At 44.3% G+C, this 14,978-nt stretch overlaps 1 protein-coding gene across 1 annotated transcript in view; it reads left to right on the top strand.

Moving 5' to 3' along the window:
- The window catches only part of Prkce (protein kinase C epsilon), a 486,225-nt gene that overhangs the window by 384,156 nt on the left and 87,091 nt on the right, over positions 1-14,978 (top strand). The window contains exon 11 of the mRNA XM_046424887.2: positions 11,960-12,114. Within this exon, the coding sequence (XP_046280843.1) occupies positions 11,960-12,114 (155 nt within the window). The remainder of the gene's footprint in view (positions 1-11,959; positions 12,115-14,978) is intronic.

Below are 14,978 nucleotides of genomic sequence, written 5' to 3'. Positions count from 1 at the left end.
AAATATGGTGCCCAGCGTTGGGGTGCCATGCTGACCATAAGGTCTGACCTTCAGAGTCTAATAGGAACAATAGGAGCAGTTGCTTCTGTGTTCTGGCCTCTGACTGCTTCTATTGAAGACTGTTCTGAATAATCAAGGGCCCAAACTGATGCAAACAGAAATCTCTGTGGCAAACCAGGAAAGGAAGAGGTCAGTATGGTTGAACTTACCAGGTGTGAGCCAGGTCCTAGTGAATGTGTGTACCCACTGGAATGGAAAAGAAGACCTGCTTTCTGGTCCTCCAAATGAAGAAACATCAGTTCATTGGATTCCTGATTGCTGCGTCTACCACAGTGTGTGAATATTTTCTGGTCTATATGCTTCCTGTGTCATTGTTCTCCTTGGTAGAATCAGCTCTGACTGACTGTCACACCAAACCCTCTTTTGAGGGTGTGATCATTCTAAACATTCCATCTAAGCAGGTGATATTTTTTTTCCCCCACACTTGAAGGGAAATACAGTGTCCATTCTTTCTTTGGGGCAGCTTCCTGATATTTGCTTATCTTTAAAACTGTGATAAGAACATGTATATTTTTAAGAAAGAAAGGGGTAGAAAATTGTAGTATTGAAAGCTGTTAGTAAAGTAAGAGATTCAATTAACTGGTCCCTTGTTGTAAATACACAAGATTGAAAAAAGTTTCCTTGATTGCTTTTCTCTGAATTGACTGGTGGTTTGAACGTAGATATGGGCACATTCCCCTGGTTGGTTAGCAGGATTCCTTTCTAAATAGAATTGCGTAAGCAAGCAAAGAAACAAAGAAGGTGGATAGAGAAGACAGCATCAATAGTGGCAGGACTGAAATGGTTCAGGACTCACCTAACCTGGAAACAGGCTTTATATCAGAACTCTAACATGATCTCTGTAGGTGCTGCTTTTTCTGTTGACACAGTTGGTGATAAGCTGCTTCAGTTCCAAGGGGGACCATCTCCAGCAGCAGCAAGTTGGAGACCAACCAGACTCATTTGGTTCTTTATGGAAGCTACACAAGCTCTGGGCCTTGACAGATGAGGATACACAAAAGAGGGGATCATGAGTACCAGCTGTCAGCCACTTATGTCCTGCTAGGACACAGGAAGGCATACAGGTGGAACAGTTTGATGCAGTCCACACCTTGGGGAAGAGCCTGAGCTCACAAGAAGCATTGGTAGAGGGCAAGATCATTAGCAAGGCCTTGCCTGAGTTCGGGAAATGAGATTAGAGCAAGAATACTTGTATTTTTAGGGTTAAGAAGACTTTCAAGAGCCAGGCACGGTGGTGCATGTGGCTCGAGAGGCTGAGGCAGGAGAATCACAAGTTTAAAGCCAGCCTCAGCAATAGTGAGGCACTAAGCAACTCAGTGAGAGCCTGTCTCTAAAATACAAAACAGGGCTGTGGATGTGGCTCAGTATTTGAGTGTCCCTGAGTTCAATCTCTGGTACACCCCACTCAAAAAAAAAAAAAAAAGACTTGCAAGAAACAGCCTGTAGGTCCTTAACTTTGACTTCAAATAGCTGGCTACCGGTGTCAGTGGGCCCCAGTGAGCAACCCATTTTTTTTTTCCATTTCAGCTCCAATTATTTCTTGGTAACATCAAAAAGGCTTTATTTCATCTTCTTGCCCAGTGTAGGCAGACCAGATTCTAGGTGGGCCCCAGGCTTACCCCAGAAGCCCAGACCTCTGCAGGATGACCAGGCTGCTGGGTAGACCGGACGACTAAGGGGAAGGTTTTGAAGGCTTTCCTGAAGTCCAGATGCCATGTTTCCCAAGTGGCAGTTGATACAGCAAGCAGCCAGTGGGGTGACACCAGGAGGGGTCCAGATGCTGACTTGGATGTTGATGCGGATCAAGCAATGGAGAAAAAGATAGAGCCACCTCAAAACAGGACCGCTGTGAGGTTCCCTGTCGAAACTCTCTTGATTCTGTCATTTTCAAAGAGGAAAATTGACCACATACCATTCCTGGTCCATTTGTACTGTCATACCATAGGATAGAAACTTTGATTTCATAAGATGCTGGTGATCCCTATAAAATGAAAGTGTTCTTTGATGATAAGACAGAACTCCCCTCCTTTTCCCCAGCTTTCACACCCAGATGGAAATGTGGGGGGGCAGGGGCCAGGGATTTGAGGTTGTTCCCTGGGCCAAGTGCAGCTCTAATCAGAGGCAGGAAATGTTTATTTGAGTTTTATTGGGTGAGTCAGTTTGGTGCAGCTTTAGGTCACTTTAAACTTGGGCCATCCTGTTTAAGTCAAATAATCCTAATTTTACGCAATTAGAAACAAACATCACGTGTACATGAGTGAAGTTTATATCTTCTCAACCAGCAGACGAGATAGTGTGGAGTTTTTGCTATTTGGTTAATTCTCATTTGGTTAAGGGTTTCTAAGAAAAAAAAGGCATCTCCCTTTTTATCAAAAGCAGGCTTAGCTCTACCCTCTTTGTTTTCTTGAAGATCATTATAAGAAATGGCCATGTCTACATAGAGTGGACTATTACTTAGCCTTTATCATTTAGTCCTACCATGTGCAATGACATGTGAAGCTGCAGAACATTCTGCTAAGTGAACTAAGCTAGATTTAGAAGGCCAGGTACTACATCATAGCACTTACATCATGTGTCTAAAATAGTTGAACTTATAAAAGCAGGAAATAAAATGGTGGTTGCCAGGAACTGGGAGAGGGAGAATCAGGAGGTGTCAGTTGAAGTTTTACTTACATGAGTAAGTCCTTGAGATCCGTGCAGTGACAACCAGTTACCAATATTCTATTTTATGTTTACAATGTTGCTAAGAAGGTAGTTTTTATGTTATGTTCTGTCACAAACACACAGAAAATAAAGAGGGTGGAAGGACACATTGGGACATGATGGATATGTTTGTGGCATCAAATGTGGTTAGGGATCCCCTAGGGTGTACTTATCTCCAAGCTCACTAAGTTCTGTACATGAACTATGGACAGCTTTCTGTATGTCAATTATACCTCAATCATGTGGTTTTTCTTTTTTTCTTTCTTTTAAATTTTTAATTGATTTTTTAAAAATAAATGACAACAAAATGCATTACAATTCTTATTACACATATACAGCACAATTTTTCACATCTCTGATTGTATATAAAGTATGTTCACACCAATTCATGTCTTCATACATGTACTTTGGATAATGATGTCCATCACATTCCACTGTCCTTGCTAATCCCCTGCCCCCTGCCTCCCGCCCCACCTGCCCTATCTAAAGTTCCTCTATTCCTCCCATGTTCCCCCTCCCTACCCCACTATGAATCAGCCTCCTTATATCAGAGAAAACATTCGGCATTTTGTGGGGGTGGGATTGGCTAACCTCACTTAGCATTATCTTATCCAACTCCATCCATTCACCTGCAAATGCCATGATTTTATTCTCTTTTATTGCTGAGTAATATTCCACTGTGTTTATATGCCATATTTTTTTTATCCATTCATCTATTGAAGGTCATCTAGGTTGGTTCCACAGTTTAGCTATTGTGAATTGTGCTGCTATACACATTGATGTGGCTGTGTCCCTGTAGTATGCTGTTTTTAAGTCCTTTGAGTATAGACCAAGGAGAGGGATAGCTGGGTCAAATGGTGGTTCCAGTGGTTTTTCTTTAAAAGAAGTGGATAAAAATAATGGTGTTGCATTCAGAAAGAAAAAGAGCCATGTAGAAATCAATTTTATATTTCCCATACTTCTGTTGGTGTTGATGAAATTGGTCATTACTATAGGAACTTGGTTGCCAAGACTCTGAATTTGGTGAAAGACTTCAGGGTCATTATATCTGAGTGAGACCTGTAACACTAGGAGGTGGAAGGAGGAGTAGGCCTATTAGAGAAGGGCTGAGAATGTGGAGAAATAGAAAAACATCATTAAGATGGGTATTGTTGTTATTGCATAGGAACATTCATATTGCTAATGATAATTATCACTCAGAGGAGACGCTTTCACTCTCTGAATTGGCAAGACTCTTCCGTTTGCTTATCCACACTGACCTCCCGGCTGCACACAGTGGCTGATGTGTGATAGCCCTTAAGCGAGGCTCTGCTGGTGTGCAGAGACGGGGCTGCAACGGCACACGCGGTGTGTCAGCTTCCAAGTGGGAAAGCCCCGCGTGAGGCTCACTGTTTGTTTACTGTAATGGTGACTGTTCTATCTGTAGCTCAACATCCAGAAATGAGCACATAAAATTCATGTGGTCAAGTTTCCCAAAGTGGTTGCATCTTTTCTTTGCTAAACCGAGAAAGAAAGGTAGCCTGATTTTTTGTTTGTTTATTTTGTTTTTCACTTTTCTTTCCTCTTTCTGCTTTTTCTTTCTCTTTCTCACTCTTTCCTTCCTTCCTCCCTCCTTCCCCGCCCCTCTTTCTTTCATCAGACTGGGGATGGAGGTTAGTGGTAGAGTCACTTTCCTACCATGCACAAGGCCCTGGATTCAGTCCCCAGCACTGCAAAACCAAAGCAACAAAGCAAAAAAGAAGAAATAAGAACATTTTAAAGATAATGTAATATTTAATATAAAATTGAGATAGTAGAAATGGGGAAGAAATGGAATAGCTTTGTCCTACCTTGTTCTAATCCATTTTTCAAAAATGATTTTTCTTAAATGAGCATTAATTATGTTATTTTTTAAAAACTCAGACTGCCAGTATTCTTTATTGACCACTTGGTTTTTGATTATCTCTACTTTCTTTCCAACAATGCACAGTGGGCCAGTCTGTCTCCTTCAGAGGCACCCCCAGACTCTTTCACACCTGTGTCCTGGGTTTCCAAACCTGTTCCTAGATGTTAAAATAAAAAAATAAAACTAATTATCTTTTGTTTTGTCTTGTTTCTTTACGGAGCTCATCCTGCTTGCCTTCCTCATTCCCACCTGAGGGTTTATCTCTGCTCAGTTTTCCCTTTAAGGCTGTGCTTCAAACTTGCAGGGCCCTTCTTGTCCTCCCACCTAACATTATCTAAGACTTTACTCAAGGGCAGGCTTTCCTCCATTTCAGGTTATCTCAACCAAATTCCCATAGCCATGGCCAGTTCCACCAATAGGGTCGTATTATGGAAAACACACAGGAAGAGTTTTCATACGACTTTCTCCTGCGATGATCTTCTATGAGTGATAAGGCCTGGGTGACGAATCACTGTTCTTTATGACAGTCAAGGAGATAGAAACAAGACACAAAGGTTTCACCGTCTGAGTCGATACCAGAGAGTTTAGTACACAGTGATAGAGCGTCCTGTGTGCTCCAGGGTTTCCTGTGTTCCATTTATAGCTCTCGGAAACCAGAAACATCATTTTCCATATCCCCCCACCATCGGAGGGCTGAGAGCCCAGGAAAGACCTGGTGATAGGTTAGATGATATGCCTGAGGAACAGGAAAGGAGACATTTCAGAACGTGAAATGAAGGGTTGGAGATGTAGCTCAGTGGTAGAACTCTTGCCGGGCTGAACAAGGCCCTGGGTTTGAACCCCAGCACCACACTAAAAAAAAAAAAAAGATTAAAAAAGAATGCCATGAGGACCCACGACTTCCTTAGGTGCATGTACGTCACCGACGTATCCGAGGCATGCTGTTCCAAGTCTGGGCTTTTGTTGGGCACTCATTTGAAATTGACTTAAAAGCGATAGAATCTTTGCACATATAAACAGCCAACAACTGGTGGAGAACGTGTGTCCAAACAAACCCAATTGGCAGGACACGCAGTGCCACTGGGAGGAAGTCTCTGGCTCTCTATCACACCTTCAGGGATGAACAGGGCGGGCCTGGTCTTCCCTTCAAAGACAGGAGAGGCTAATGCTCTGGGAAAATGGAGCCCAATGGGAATCTCAAACATACGCTGTGGCCCTTCCAGCTTAGTGGCCAGTGTCCACTATTCTTACCCTACATGGCCATGACACATAATCGCTTTTTTAATTTTATTATTTTCCTTGCTATCACAAGACCATAACTTTTTAGACATTTAGGGGAGATTAAGGGAGGAGGAGGTGGAATAAAGCCTTTAAAATCTTTGATTACCTCAGAAAACATATTTGCTTACTTTACCAGGAAGTTGGTTTTTCGTTTTGTTTTCTACCGATGCCAAGAGGGGATTAATGAGTGGCCGCTGGGTTTGCCAGCTTTCTTTTGATTTCAGTTTATATAATTAAGCAGTTCCCAGAATGACTGGAGCTTCTCCCTCTGCGTCAAAACCTGCTTCTCAAATAAGTTGGAGTTAGAGGTCAGCGACAATCCAAACTCACTGCAGAGCAAGAAGGGGAAGGCTTCCTGGCTTTGAAACACCCCTAATACATAAAAAGGGTTGCTTGTGCTCTGGGGGCATGCTCATTGAGCTGTTGAGAGGAAATTAGGTTTAAACTAAAGTTAGAATAGCTCAAGATGAGGTTAATTAACAAAAGAAGTAACCAGAGAAACCAGCTCTGGTTTACTTTTGAATTTCTAGCAGCGGGAACTTTGGCCATGTTCAAGAATGCAGGCATGAGGCTGTAATCTCAGAGACCTGGGAGGCTGAGGCAGGAGGGTCACAAGTGGGAGGCTCACCTGGGCAACTTAGCTAGACCCTGACTGAAAATGAAAAATGAAAAGGGTTGGTGATGGAGCTCAGTGGGAGAGCAGCCCTGGGTTTAATCCCCCAGATTGTAAAAAAAAAAAAAAAAAAAAAATGCAGGCACAGAACAGGAACACAGGTATACCAGACCCCACCATGGGCCAGGCTCAGTTCTGGCTGCTGGAGATACAATAAGGAACCCAGACAACAAAGATTGCTCCTCTATGATGTTCAGGGGAATGAGCAGGCTTGGGCGGGATGGTGGTCATGGTAATAGCGGTAATGGAGAGGTGTAGAGCAACATGAGAGGTGCAGAGACACAAGAGGTAGGAGCAGAAAGGCTTGGCGATGAATTTGAGGGATGAGGGAGGATCAGTCGAACTTGCGATCCTCTTGCCTCAGCCTCCTGTGTTGCTGGGGTTACAGGTGTGCACCACCACACCTGGGTCTTTTCAGGGGTCTCTAAATCCCTTAAAAAGACAGGCCAGAATTACCAGCAGTCTTTGTTCTCTGGAGCATTCACATTCCTGAGGGAGAAAATCATGAATCAATTACACAATAAAACCTCCTCTGGGCTGAATCTCCTAATAATAAGTGTAGCACATCATGGGAGGACTTGACCTTGTCATTGGAAAGCTTCCCCAAAGAATAGTTGACTGCACTATTGTAAGTCTATAGGACGAGGAAGGATTCATCATGAGAGGAGATTAGTCAAGGTCCTGGGGCAGAGGCAACAAGGGCTAGCTGGAAGGCAAAGACTCGGAAGATTGTAGAGCCCTTGAAGCTATTTATTCTAAGAGTAACAAGAAGGCTTTTAAAGAACTAAACAGAGGGGCTGGGGTGGTGGCTCAGTGGTAGAGTGCTTGCCTAGCATGTGTGAGGCACTGGGTTCAATTCTTAGCACTGAATATAAATAAATAAAATAAAGGTCCATTGACAACTAAAAAATATTTATTAAAAAAAATAGAATTAAACAGTAAAGTGAGAGAGAAAACGGGTTGAGTTACAACTGGATTTCCTGTCCAGCAGGGTCCCTCTGCCTATAGAATGACTAGTGTGTGGATGGGGTGCTGGAATAAATGTGGGGGACATCACTAAGAGTCAATGCAAGAATCTAGATAAGACAGAGATGCCAGTCGCTTGGGCGGGATGATGGTCATGGAAATGGAGAGGCACAGACCAACGTGAGAGGTGCCAAGACACAAGAGGTAGGAGCAGCAAGGCTCGGTGATGGATGTGAGGGATGAGGGAGAGGGAGGATCAAGCTTGTCTTCCAGGTTTCTGACTTAGAAAATTGGCTGAAGGGTGTAGGCCTGCCCTGAGCCAGGCAGCCCTGGCCAACGGCCAGTCTGTTAGGGAAAATCATGGAGTCTGTTTCAACATGTTGGTCTGAGTGGCTGTGAGGCATCTGGGGGAGGGCAGAAAAACTCTTGGATAAGTGAAACTGAAGCCCGGAGGAGAGGTTTAAGTTTGGGAGTCATCCGTGTAGAGGCCCTAGGAACTGTGGGTGTGGACAAGGTCACCCAGCAGCAGAGCAGGGAAACAAGAGGGCTGGGTCCTGGTCTTGTGGGGTTCCCGCACTTCATGGCTGGGAGGAGGAGAAGCATACAAGAGAGGGAGAAGAACCCTTGTCAGTCACAAAGGAAGAAAAAACAGCCTGAAAGCCACAAAGCAGTGTTGGTTGGAAGAGGAGGTAATCAGGGAAGAAAGTCATGGGGAGGTTAGCAAAAAAAAAAAAAAAAGACTTGATAATAATGCTAATAATGCTAACGGCTACTGTACTCTCTGTAACAATAGACATGGGTAATCTTTATGGAGCATCAACTATGAACCAGGCATTTTAACATGGAATTTAATCCTCACAAGAAGCCCATAAGGCAGGTCCTATTATCCTCAGTTTTACAGGTCAGGAAACTGAGCCCAGAGAGATGAAGTCATTTGCTTGAGGTTACACAAGCAGGGAGGGATGAAGTCGAGGTGGGAGTTTTTTTCTCACTCCACAGCCCCAAAGCTTCAATGCCATGTATCCAATGTTGTAGAATAAAAATGAGCTGGGGAAGAGGGCGGGAAAGGGAGGATTTCCCCCTTTAGAGATTTGCATTCTTTCAAATACAGTCAAGGAAACACTCCATTGTTCCTGCAGCCCGAGTTCGGGGTGGGTGGCTCTGGAGGGCGTTGCAGTAGCTGTTTCTCATGGTGTGGTTCAGCTCGTGGGCAGTGTGAAGTGGACGCTGCTGCTCTACTTGTCATGTGCAAGGCTTGCTCCCTGGGCTCTAGAGCAAAGCTTCTCAAAGTGTGGTCCCTGGACCAGCAGCATCAACATCACCCGGGTACTTGTTAGAGATGCAGATGTACAGGCTCCACTCCATATCTTCAGAAATCTGGGGGAATGCGTGTTCTTGTGATTCTGATGCAAAGTTGGAGAACTCCTATTCTTGGGAGAATCCTTAAAAAGACAAAAAGGACTGTCGTATAATCCACAATCAACCACACAGATATAAAATACCTTGACCAAAGCCAGATAGAGCCCATGATTTTCAACCCTGGACACACATTGAAATCACCTGGGGAGCCTGGGTCCCCCCTTAGAGATATTGATTTTGTTGGGATGGAGTGGGCCCGAGCATTTCATTTCCTCTATCCATGTTTTTCTATTTAATTGGTGCATTATCGTTGTACATAATGATGGGACTTGTTACATATGGGACATGCACATAATATAACAATATTATTTGGCCAATATCACACTCCCCAGCACTTCCTCTCTCTGTTTTTGCTTCACAACCCCTGGTCCCTTTCCTGATCTCCCTTTGATTTTCATGAGATCCTTGTCTCCCCTCACCTTTTTTCCCCCTTTCCTCTGTAGCTTCCAATATATGAGAGGGAAAAATATGACCCTTGACCTTCTGAAAGGTTTGCTTAACATCATGTCTCAAGTTCCATCCACTTTTCTGCAAGTGACATAATTTCATTTTTCTTTATGACTGAATCAAACTCCGTTGTGTATATATATATACCACATTTTCTTGATCCATTCTTCCATTGATGGACACCTAGACTGGTTCCATAGTTTACTGAGCATTGGTTTTTTTTAAAAAAGGTTTGGATGCAGAAGGGATGACTGCATGAACAGTCAGCAAGGCAGCTACGTACTTCACCCTGGGGAGAAAATGAGGCAGGCCTTGAAGGGGAAATATAGCAACTCAAGTCCTTGACCCTTCGTGAATACCAATAAAGTCTGAGTAATTCCAGAGATATGGTCAGGAGAAGGATCAGTAACATTTATTGACTCTGGGATTACTGCCTGTAATGAAATAGATATACTTTATGAATAAAGAAGTACCCTTGGTAATTTTTACTCAGTCTTAATGAAAAACAATGTGCTCCGGGAAGCTTCTGTTAGCCTGTGTATTAAGGATGCACTCTGGCCCTGTGACCTCTCACACCGTTGTTAACCTTCCTCCCAGCTGATCTGGTCTGTTTGCTGGCCCCTGGACATGCTCACTCTGTTTTCCAAGTCCTGGCATTTGTTCCTGCCTCCCCTACCTTCTCTTTCTCTCAAGAAAAAAGTCCATCCCTCCTGCTTCCATGTCAGCGAGTGGTCCTTTCTCTAAATTCTTTCTGTACCCAGTGTAACTTTGCTCCTGTGGTTTAAAAATCATTCTTTCCATCTCCCATCTGCACCCCTGAATTATAACCCCCACTCTCCCCAGGGCAGTGATATACTTCATTGCCTGTCTAGCACAGCATTCCTTAGAAAATAGTCATCAAAAAACTGTGCAAGCAAGGCACATAATCATAGCTACTCAAGAGGCCGAGGCGGGAGGATCTCAAGTTTGAGGCCCAGCCTCAGCAACTTAGTGAGACCTGTCTCTAAATAAAAACAAAATGAGCTGGGGATGTATTCAGTAGTAGAATGCTACTGGGTTCAATTCCCAGTGTTACAAAAATAATAATAAATAGATAAGAAAGAGAAGGAGAAGAAGAAGATGGAGAAAGAGGAGGAGAAGGAGTATGAGGAGGAGGACGAGGAGAGGAGGAAGAAGAAGGAGGAGGGGGAGAAGCAGAAGAAGAAGAAGAAAGGGGGAAGAGAGAGAGAGAGAGAGAGAGAGAGAGAGAGAGAGAAATGAAAAAAGAAACTGTGTAAAAGTGAATTTTAGTATATCCTCTCCCCATGTTACCATAGATTGCAGATAAGGAAGTGCCACCCTCAGTGAAGTCTGGCAGTGTCCTGGATCATCCTGAAGCCTGAGGGAGGATTCATAGGAATCCTAGAGGGAATATCTTTCAAAGCACAAAGTGGCCCTCCCAGGGGACGGGAGGTCTCACAGCCATTATTATTTATTGTTGTAAAATTGATTTCAAGGTATTTCACATTACAGACTTCCAAATTTCCTAGGACTTCCTTAACAAATTTCCACAAACTTAGTGGCTTAACCCAATAGAATTCATTCTCTCACATTTCTAGAGACCAGAAGTTTGAGAGAGCATTCCTGAGCCACAGTCAAGAGGTCAGCGTGCTAGGCCGTTCTCCCTCCAGAGACTCCAGCCTCTGGTGACTGCCTGCGTTCTTTGACTTGTGGTTGCAGACGCTCGAGTCTCTGCCTCCATCATCCCACTGCCTCCCCATGCTCCCCAAATCTCCCTCTACCTCCCTCTTGGAAGGACACTAGTGGTTGCCCAGGGCCCACCCCAGTGATCCAGCCGAGTCTCTCCTTCTCAGAATCCCTGACTTCATCACATCTGCAGAATACTTTTTCCTCTATAAAGAGCCACACGTTCCAGGGATTAAGGCCTGGGCATCTTTTGGAAGATCATTATTCAGTCTACCCGAAAGGAACCCAGTGCCTCCAAAAGGGGAAAGGCTTGTTCAGAGCCACACCTCAAGTTATGACCAGAATCAAAGGCCTGGTTCTCCTTTCTGTCAACTTAAATTAGACAGAGAACAAAGGTTTTATTGTTGTGGTGGTTGGGTTTTGTTTGTTTGTTTGTTTTGGTATCAGGGATTGAATCCAGGGGCACCTGCCACGGAGCCACATCCTCAGCCCTTTTTATTATTTGAGACAGAGTCTTGCTAAGTGGCTGAGGGTCTTGCTAAGATCCGAGGTTAGCCTCAAACTTGCAATCCTCCTGCCTCAGCCTCTCAAGTAGCAGGGATTACAGGCATGTGCCTCCCCACCCAGCAAGAAATAAGTTTTTAAATAACCCTCTGTGCCCTAACTTGTGTGTTTCATTCCTTTGTCCTCTTGCTGGCTCACGTGCTACCAGCATTTACCCACCTTTGAGCCTTTCTGCCCCTTGAGCCCTGGTTGTCACCCCTGGCTCACAGCATAGTGGCCTGAGTAGACAGGCTGCCACAAAATGACCTAAATGGCATTTTCTTCTCTCCCTGCAGGACCGCCTCTTTTTCGTCATGGAATATGTGAATGGTGGAGACCTCATGTTCCAGATTCAGCGCTCCCGAAAATTTGACGAGCCTCGTTCACGATTCTATGCTGCCGAGGTCACGTCGGCCCTCATGTTCCTGCACCAGCATGGCGTGATCTACAGGTAGCTCCTTCTCTCCTCTTTCCTGAAAGCCAAAGAGTAAAGACTTCTCCAGACGCTTGAACTTGGCTCTTTTCCCAACTGGTCTCCCAGCAACTGATTTTAGATGAGTTGTTTGTTCTAATTTGCTTACAGAAGACTTTTGGGGGGACTGTTTATCACTGTGAATGTTAATATTTGAATGGTCCCTGGAGATTTGACCCACTGTTTGTGCCAGTTTTGATTTAAAGCTCAGAGATGACATTTAAGGGCTTGGCGCCGAGTGACCTTGGGGCGACTTTCATTTCTCTCTCTCCCCCACCCGCTTCCTTGAGCATCAGGGCATTCTCTTGGCTTTTTCCTTCTGTGCCATGAACTTCCTCCCCTTCCCGATCTTTTGCCACTTCCTGAGTTTGTTTGGCTCAGTTGTCTCCAGCTGATAGAATCAGGGAAGGGGGGGGTTGCTCCGAGGGGACTGGGGAGGGGGGGTTATGATCTAGGATGGGGGAGGGGAGTGGGAACTAGACATTACCCAACAGGAAGTGACATTTTACAGATTGTCCAGTCCTTTATTACTGCCCAATTCCTTCCAAGAAACACACACACACACACACACACACACTTTCCGGTAACGGAGCATGACTGTTTAAGCAGGCTTTTCTGTGAGGTCAAGAATTCTGGGAGGAGTAAATATTTATAATTAGCAACAAGGACATTGAAGTTCCCTAAGTTTTTTTTTTTTCCAGTGACTATCAATATCTTTACTTGGTCTTTGCCTCCTCATTTTTTTGTTTTTTTAATTGGGTGGAAGAGCAGCTGTCTTGGTTTAACTTAGAACTTAGTTACTGAACTTAAAAAGTTTTCTAACCTGCCCCTGAGAGCAATGGCCTGAGTAAATGTTCTTTGAGGGGTTCTGGTCAACCCCACCCCAGGCTTCCCTTCCTTTTGTCATCTCTCAACTTCCTAATGCAAGGAAAAAATAGTGAATAGTTCTCTCCAGCCCACATAACAAAGCCCATACTTTTTATCGTGCTATCATGGCCCTCCACAATGGAGCCCATGTATTTATTTCCTATTGTCTATATAACCCATAACCACAAACAGAGGCTTCGGACAGCACCCATTTATTATCTCCTTGTTTTGCAGGAGCCCAACACACCAGCATCCTGTATTCGGGGTCTCACAGGGCTGTGATTGAGGTGTTAGCTAGGCTGCATTCTCCTCTGAAGTTTGAGCTGCTATTCCAAGCCCATATGCTGATGGCAGAATTCTTTTCCTTGCAGCCTTAGAACTCATGTGGCTTGCTTCTGCAAGGCCAGCAAGAGAGTCTTTCCTGCTTCAAGTCACTAACTTCAGAGAAGTCCTGGATCCTTATTGATTTATTTACTTGTTTTGCTATGTGAGGGGTGGAACCCAGGGCCTTATGCATGCCAGACAAATGTTCTACCACTGAGCTACACCCCCAACCCGGGCCTTCTTTTAAAGGACTCTAATCAGGCCCACCAAAGGAACCTTAATTATATCTACAAAAATCTCTGTACCTTTGCCATATAATGTAACATAATCACAATAGTGACATCACATCACTTTTGCCTACTCCATTCGTTAGAGTAAATCATAGGTTGCATCAACTCCAGGGAAGGGGTTGCAGGACCATACTCGGGTGTGGCTCATTGGGAGTCATCTCAGGTAGTATCTGGAACAGCCCAGTATACCCTTCTCACCCCACTTCCAACAGCACCTTGTTTTGAATTCCCCAGCCCAGAGGCCACTTGCAATGCTGTTGGCCTGGCCGCATCATCCAGAGTGACTCTCTCTATCCCTCATGCTGTTGTTGGTGAATGAATTGCAATTTGATGCTCTCATTGCTGCACCTTCCATTAGCAGTAGACCTCCACATGTATCCTTCACTAAGTTGCAAAGAGCCACTTCTTCTTTTTAAACCCTTATCTTGTTGTTCTTATTCTTAATTTTCTTGCCTTGCATGCGATTTATATCAAATATGACCGTTGACTTCAATTAGTCTTAAACTCTAATCTTTGCCGCCAAAGCAATTTGTAAGCTAGTTAGAGATGTGGAAAGATCATCCATGCTACTTGTCAGTGCCTGGTGACAAGAAAAATTGCCATTCCTTGGGATGTCTCCCCGACACCATCCCTGTTAGAGCAGGTACAAGTCATCCACAGTTTACTAGCAAGGATAGAGACTCTGGAATAATTGGTCCAAGGTCATTCTTGGTAAGTGGCAGGAGTATTAACTGTGACTGACCATTTCCTGCTGTGCATGTGACACTTGTTAGGATGCCTTTTCAAGTCCAACTCCAAGCTGTTCAGCTTTGTATTCTAGGTGCTCCAGAACTTGACCTTCCCTTATATTTCTGCCTCCCTCTCACCACACCTGTGACCACTTTTGCTCTATTAGCTTCTATGAACTATTCTTGCTTCATCTCTCTGTTGTTCTCCTCTCCCTGATCACGGCAGAACCTGGGCTGGCTCCTTTTCTTCCTGTCTCATTCTTTAAATGCAACTTTTCTGAAAGGCCTTCACCCCTCTTGATTCTTACCCCAAATATTCTCCCTGGGCAATTCCAACCTTCCCATGGCTTGGAATGGCTTCTATATGCCCCGCGATTCTCTGATCTCTATAGCTAGCTCCCAGTTCTCCCCAGAACCCAAACAAAAGCAGTTCCTCACATGTATCCTACCCTCTTGGTTCTCCGACTTACTTGCTATTCTACCCCAAATACTCATCTCTACCTCTTGAAGCTTGACCTTTAAGGCCCTCTTCCCTCTTTCCCTGGATGATTTTTAATAGTTTATTGACAACTCACTCCCTGACTCTTGGTTTTCCACCCTCCCAGTCTGTCCTCCAACCCCTCTGTTGATGCTC

This window comes from Marmota monax, unplaced genomic scaffold (assembly GCF_021218885.2).
Source record: "Marmota monax isolate L192 unplaced genomic scaffold, Marmota_monax_Labrador192_F-V1.1 WCK01_AAM20220418_F8-fsc00015, whole genome shotgun sequence".
NCBI classification, from domain to species: Eukaryota; Metazoa; Chordata; class Mammalia; order Rodentia; family Sciuridae; genus Marmota; species Marmota monax.
The sequence above is the reverse complement of the archived record's forward strand: the minus strand, read 5'-3'. Positions and strand labels throughout refer to the sequence as shown.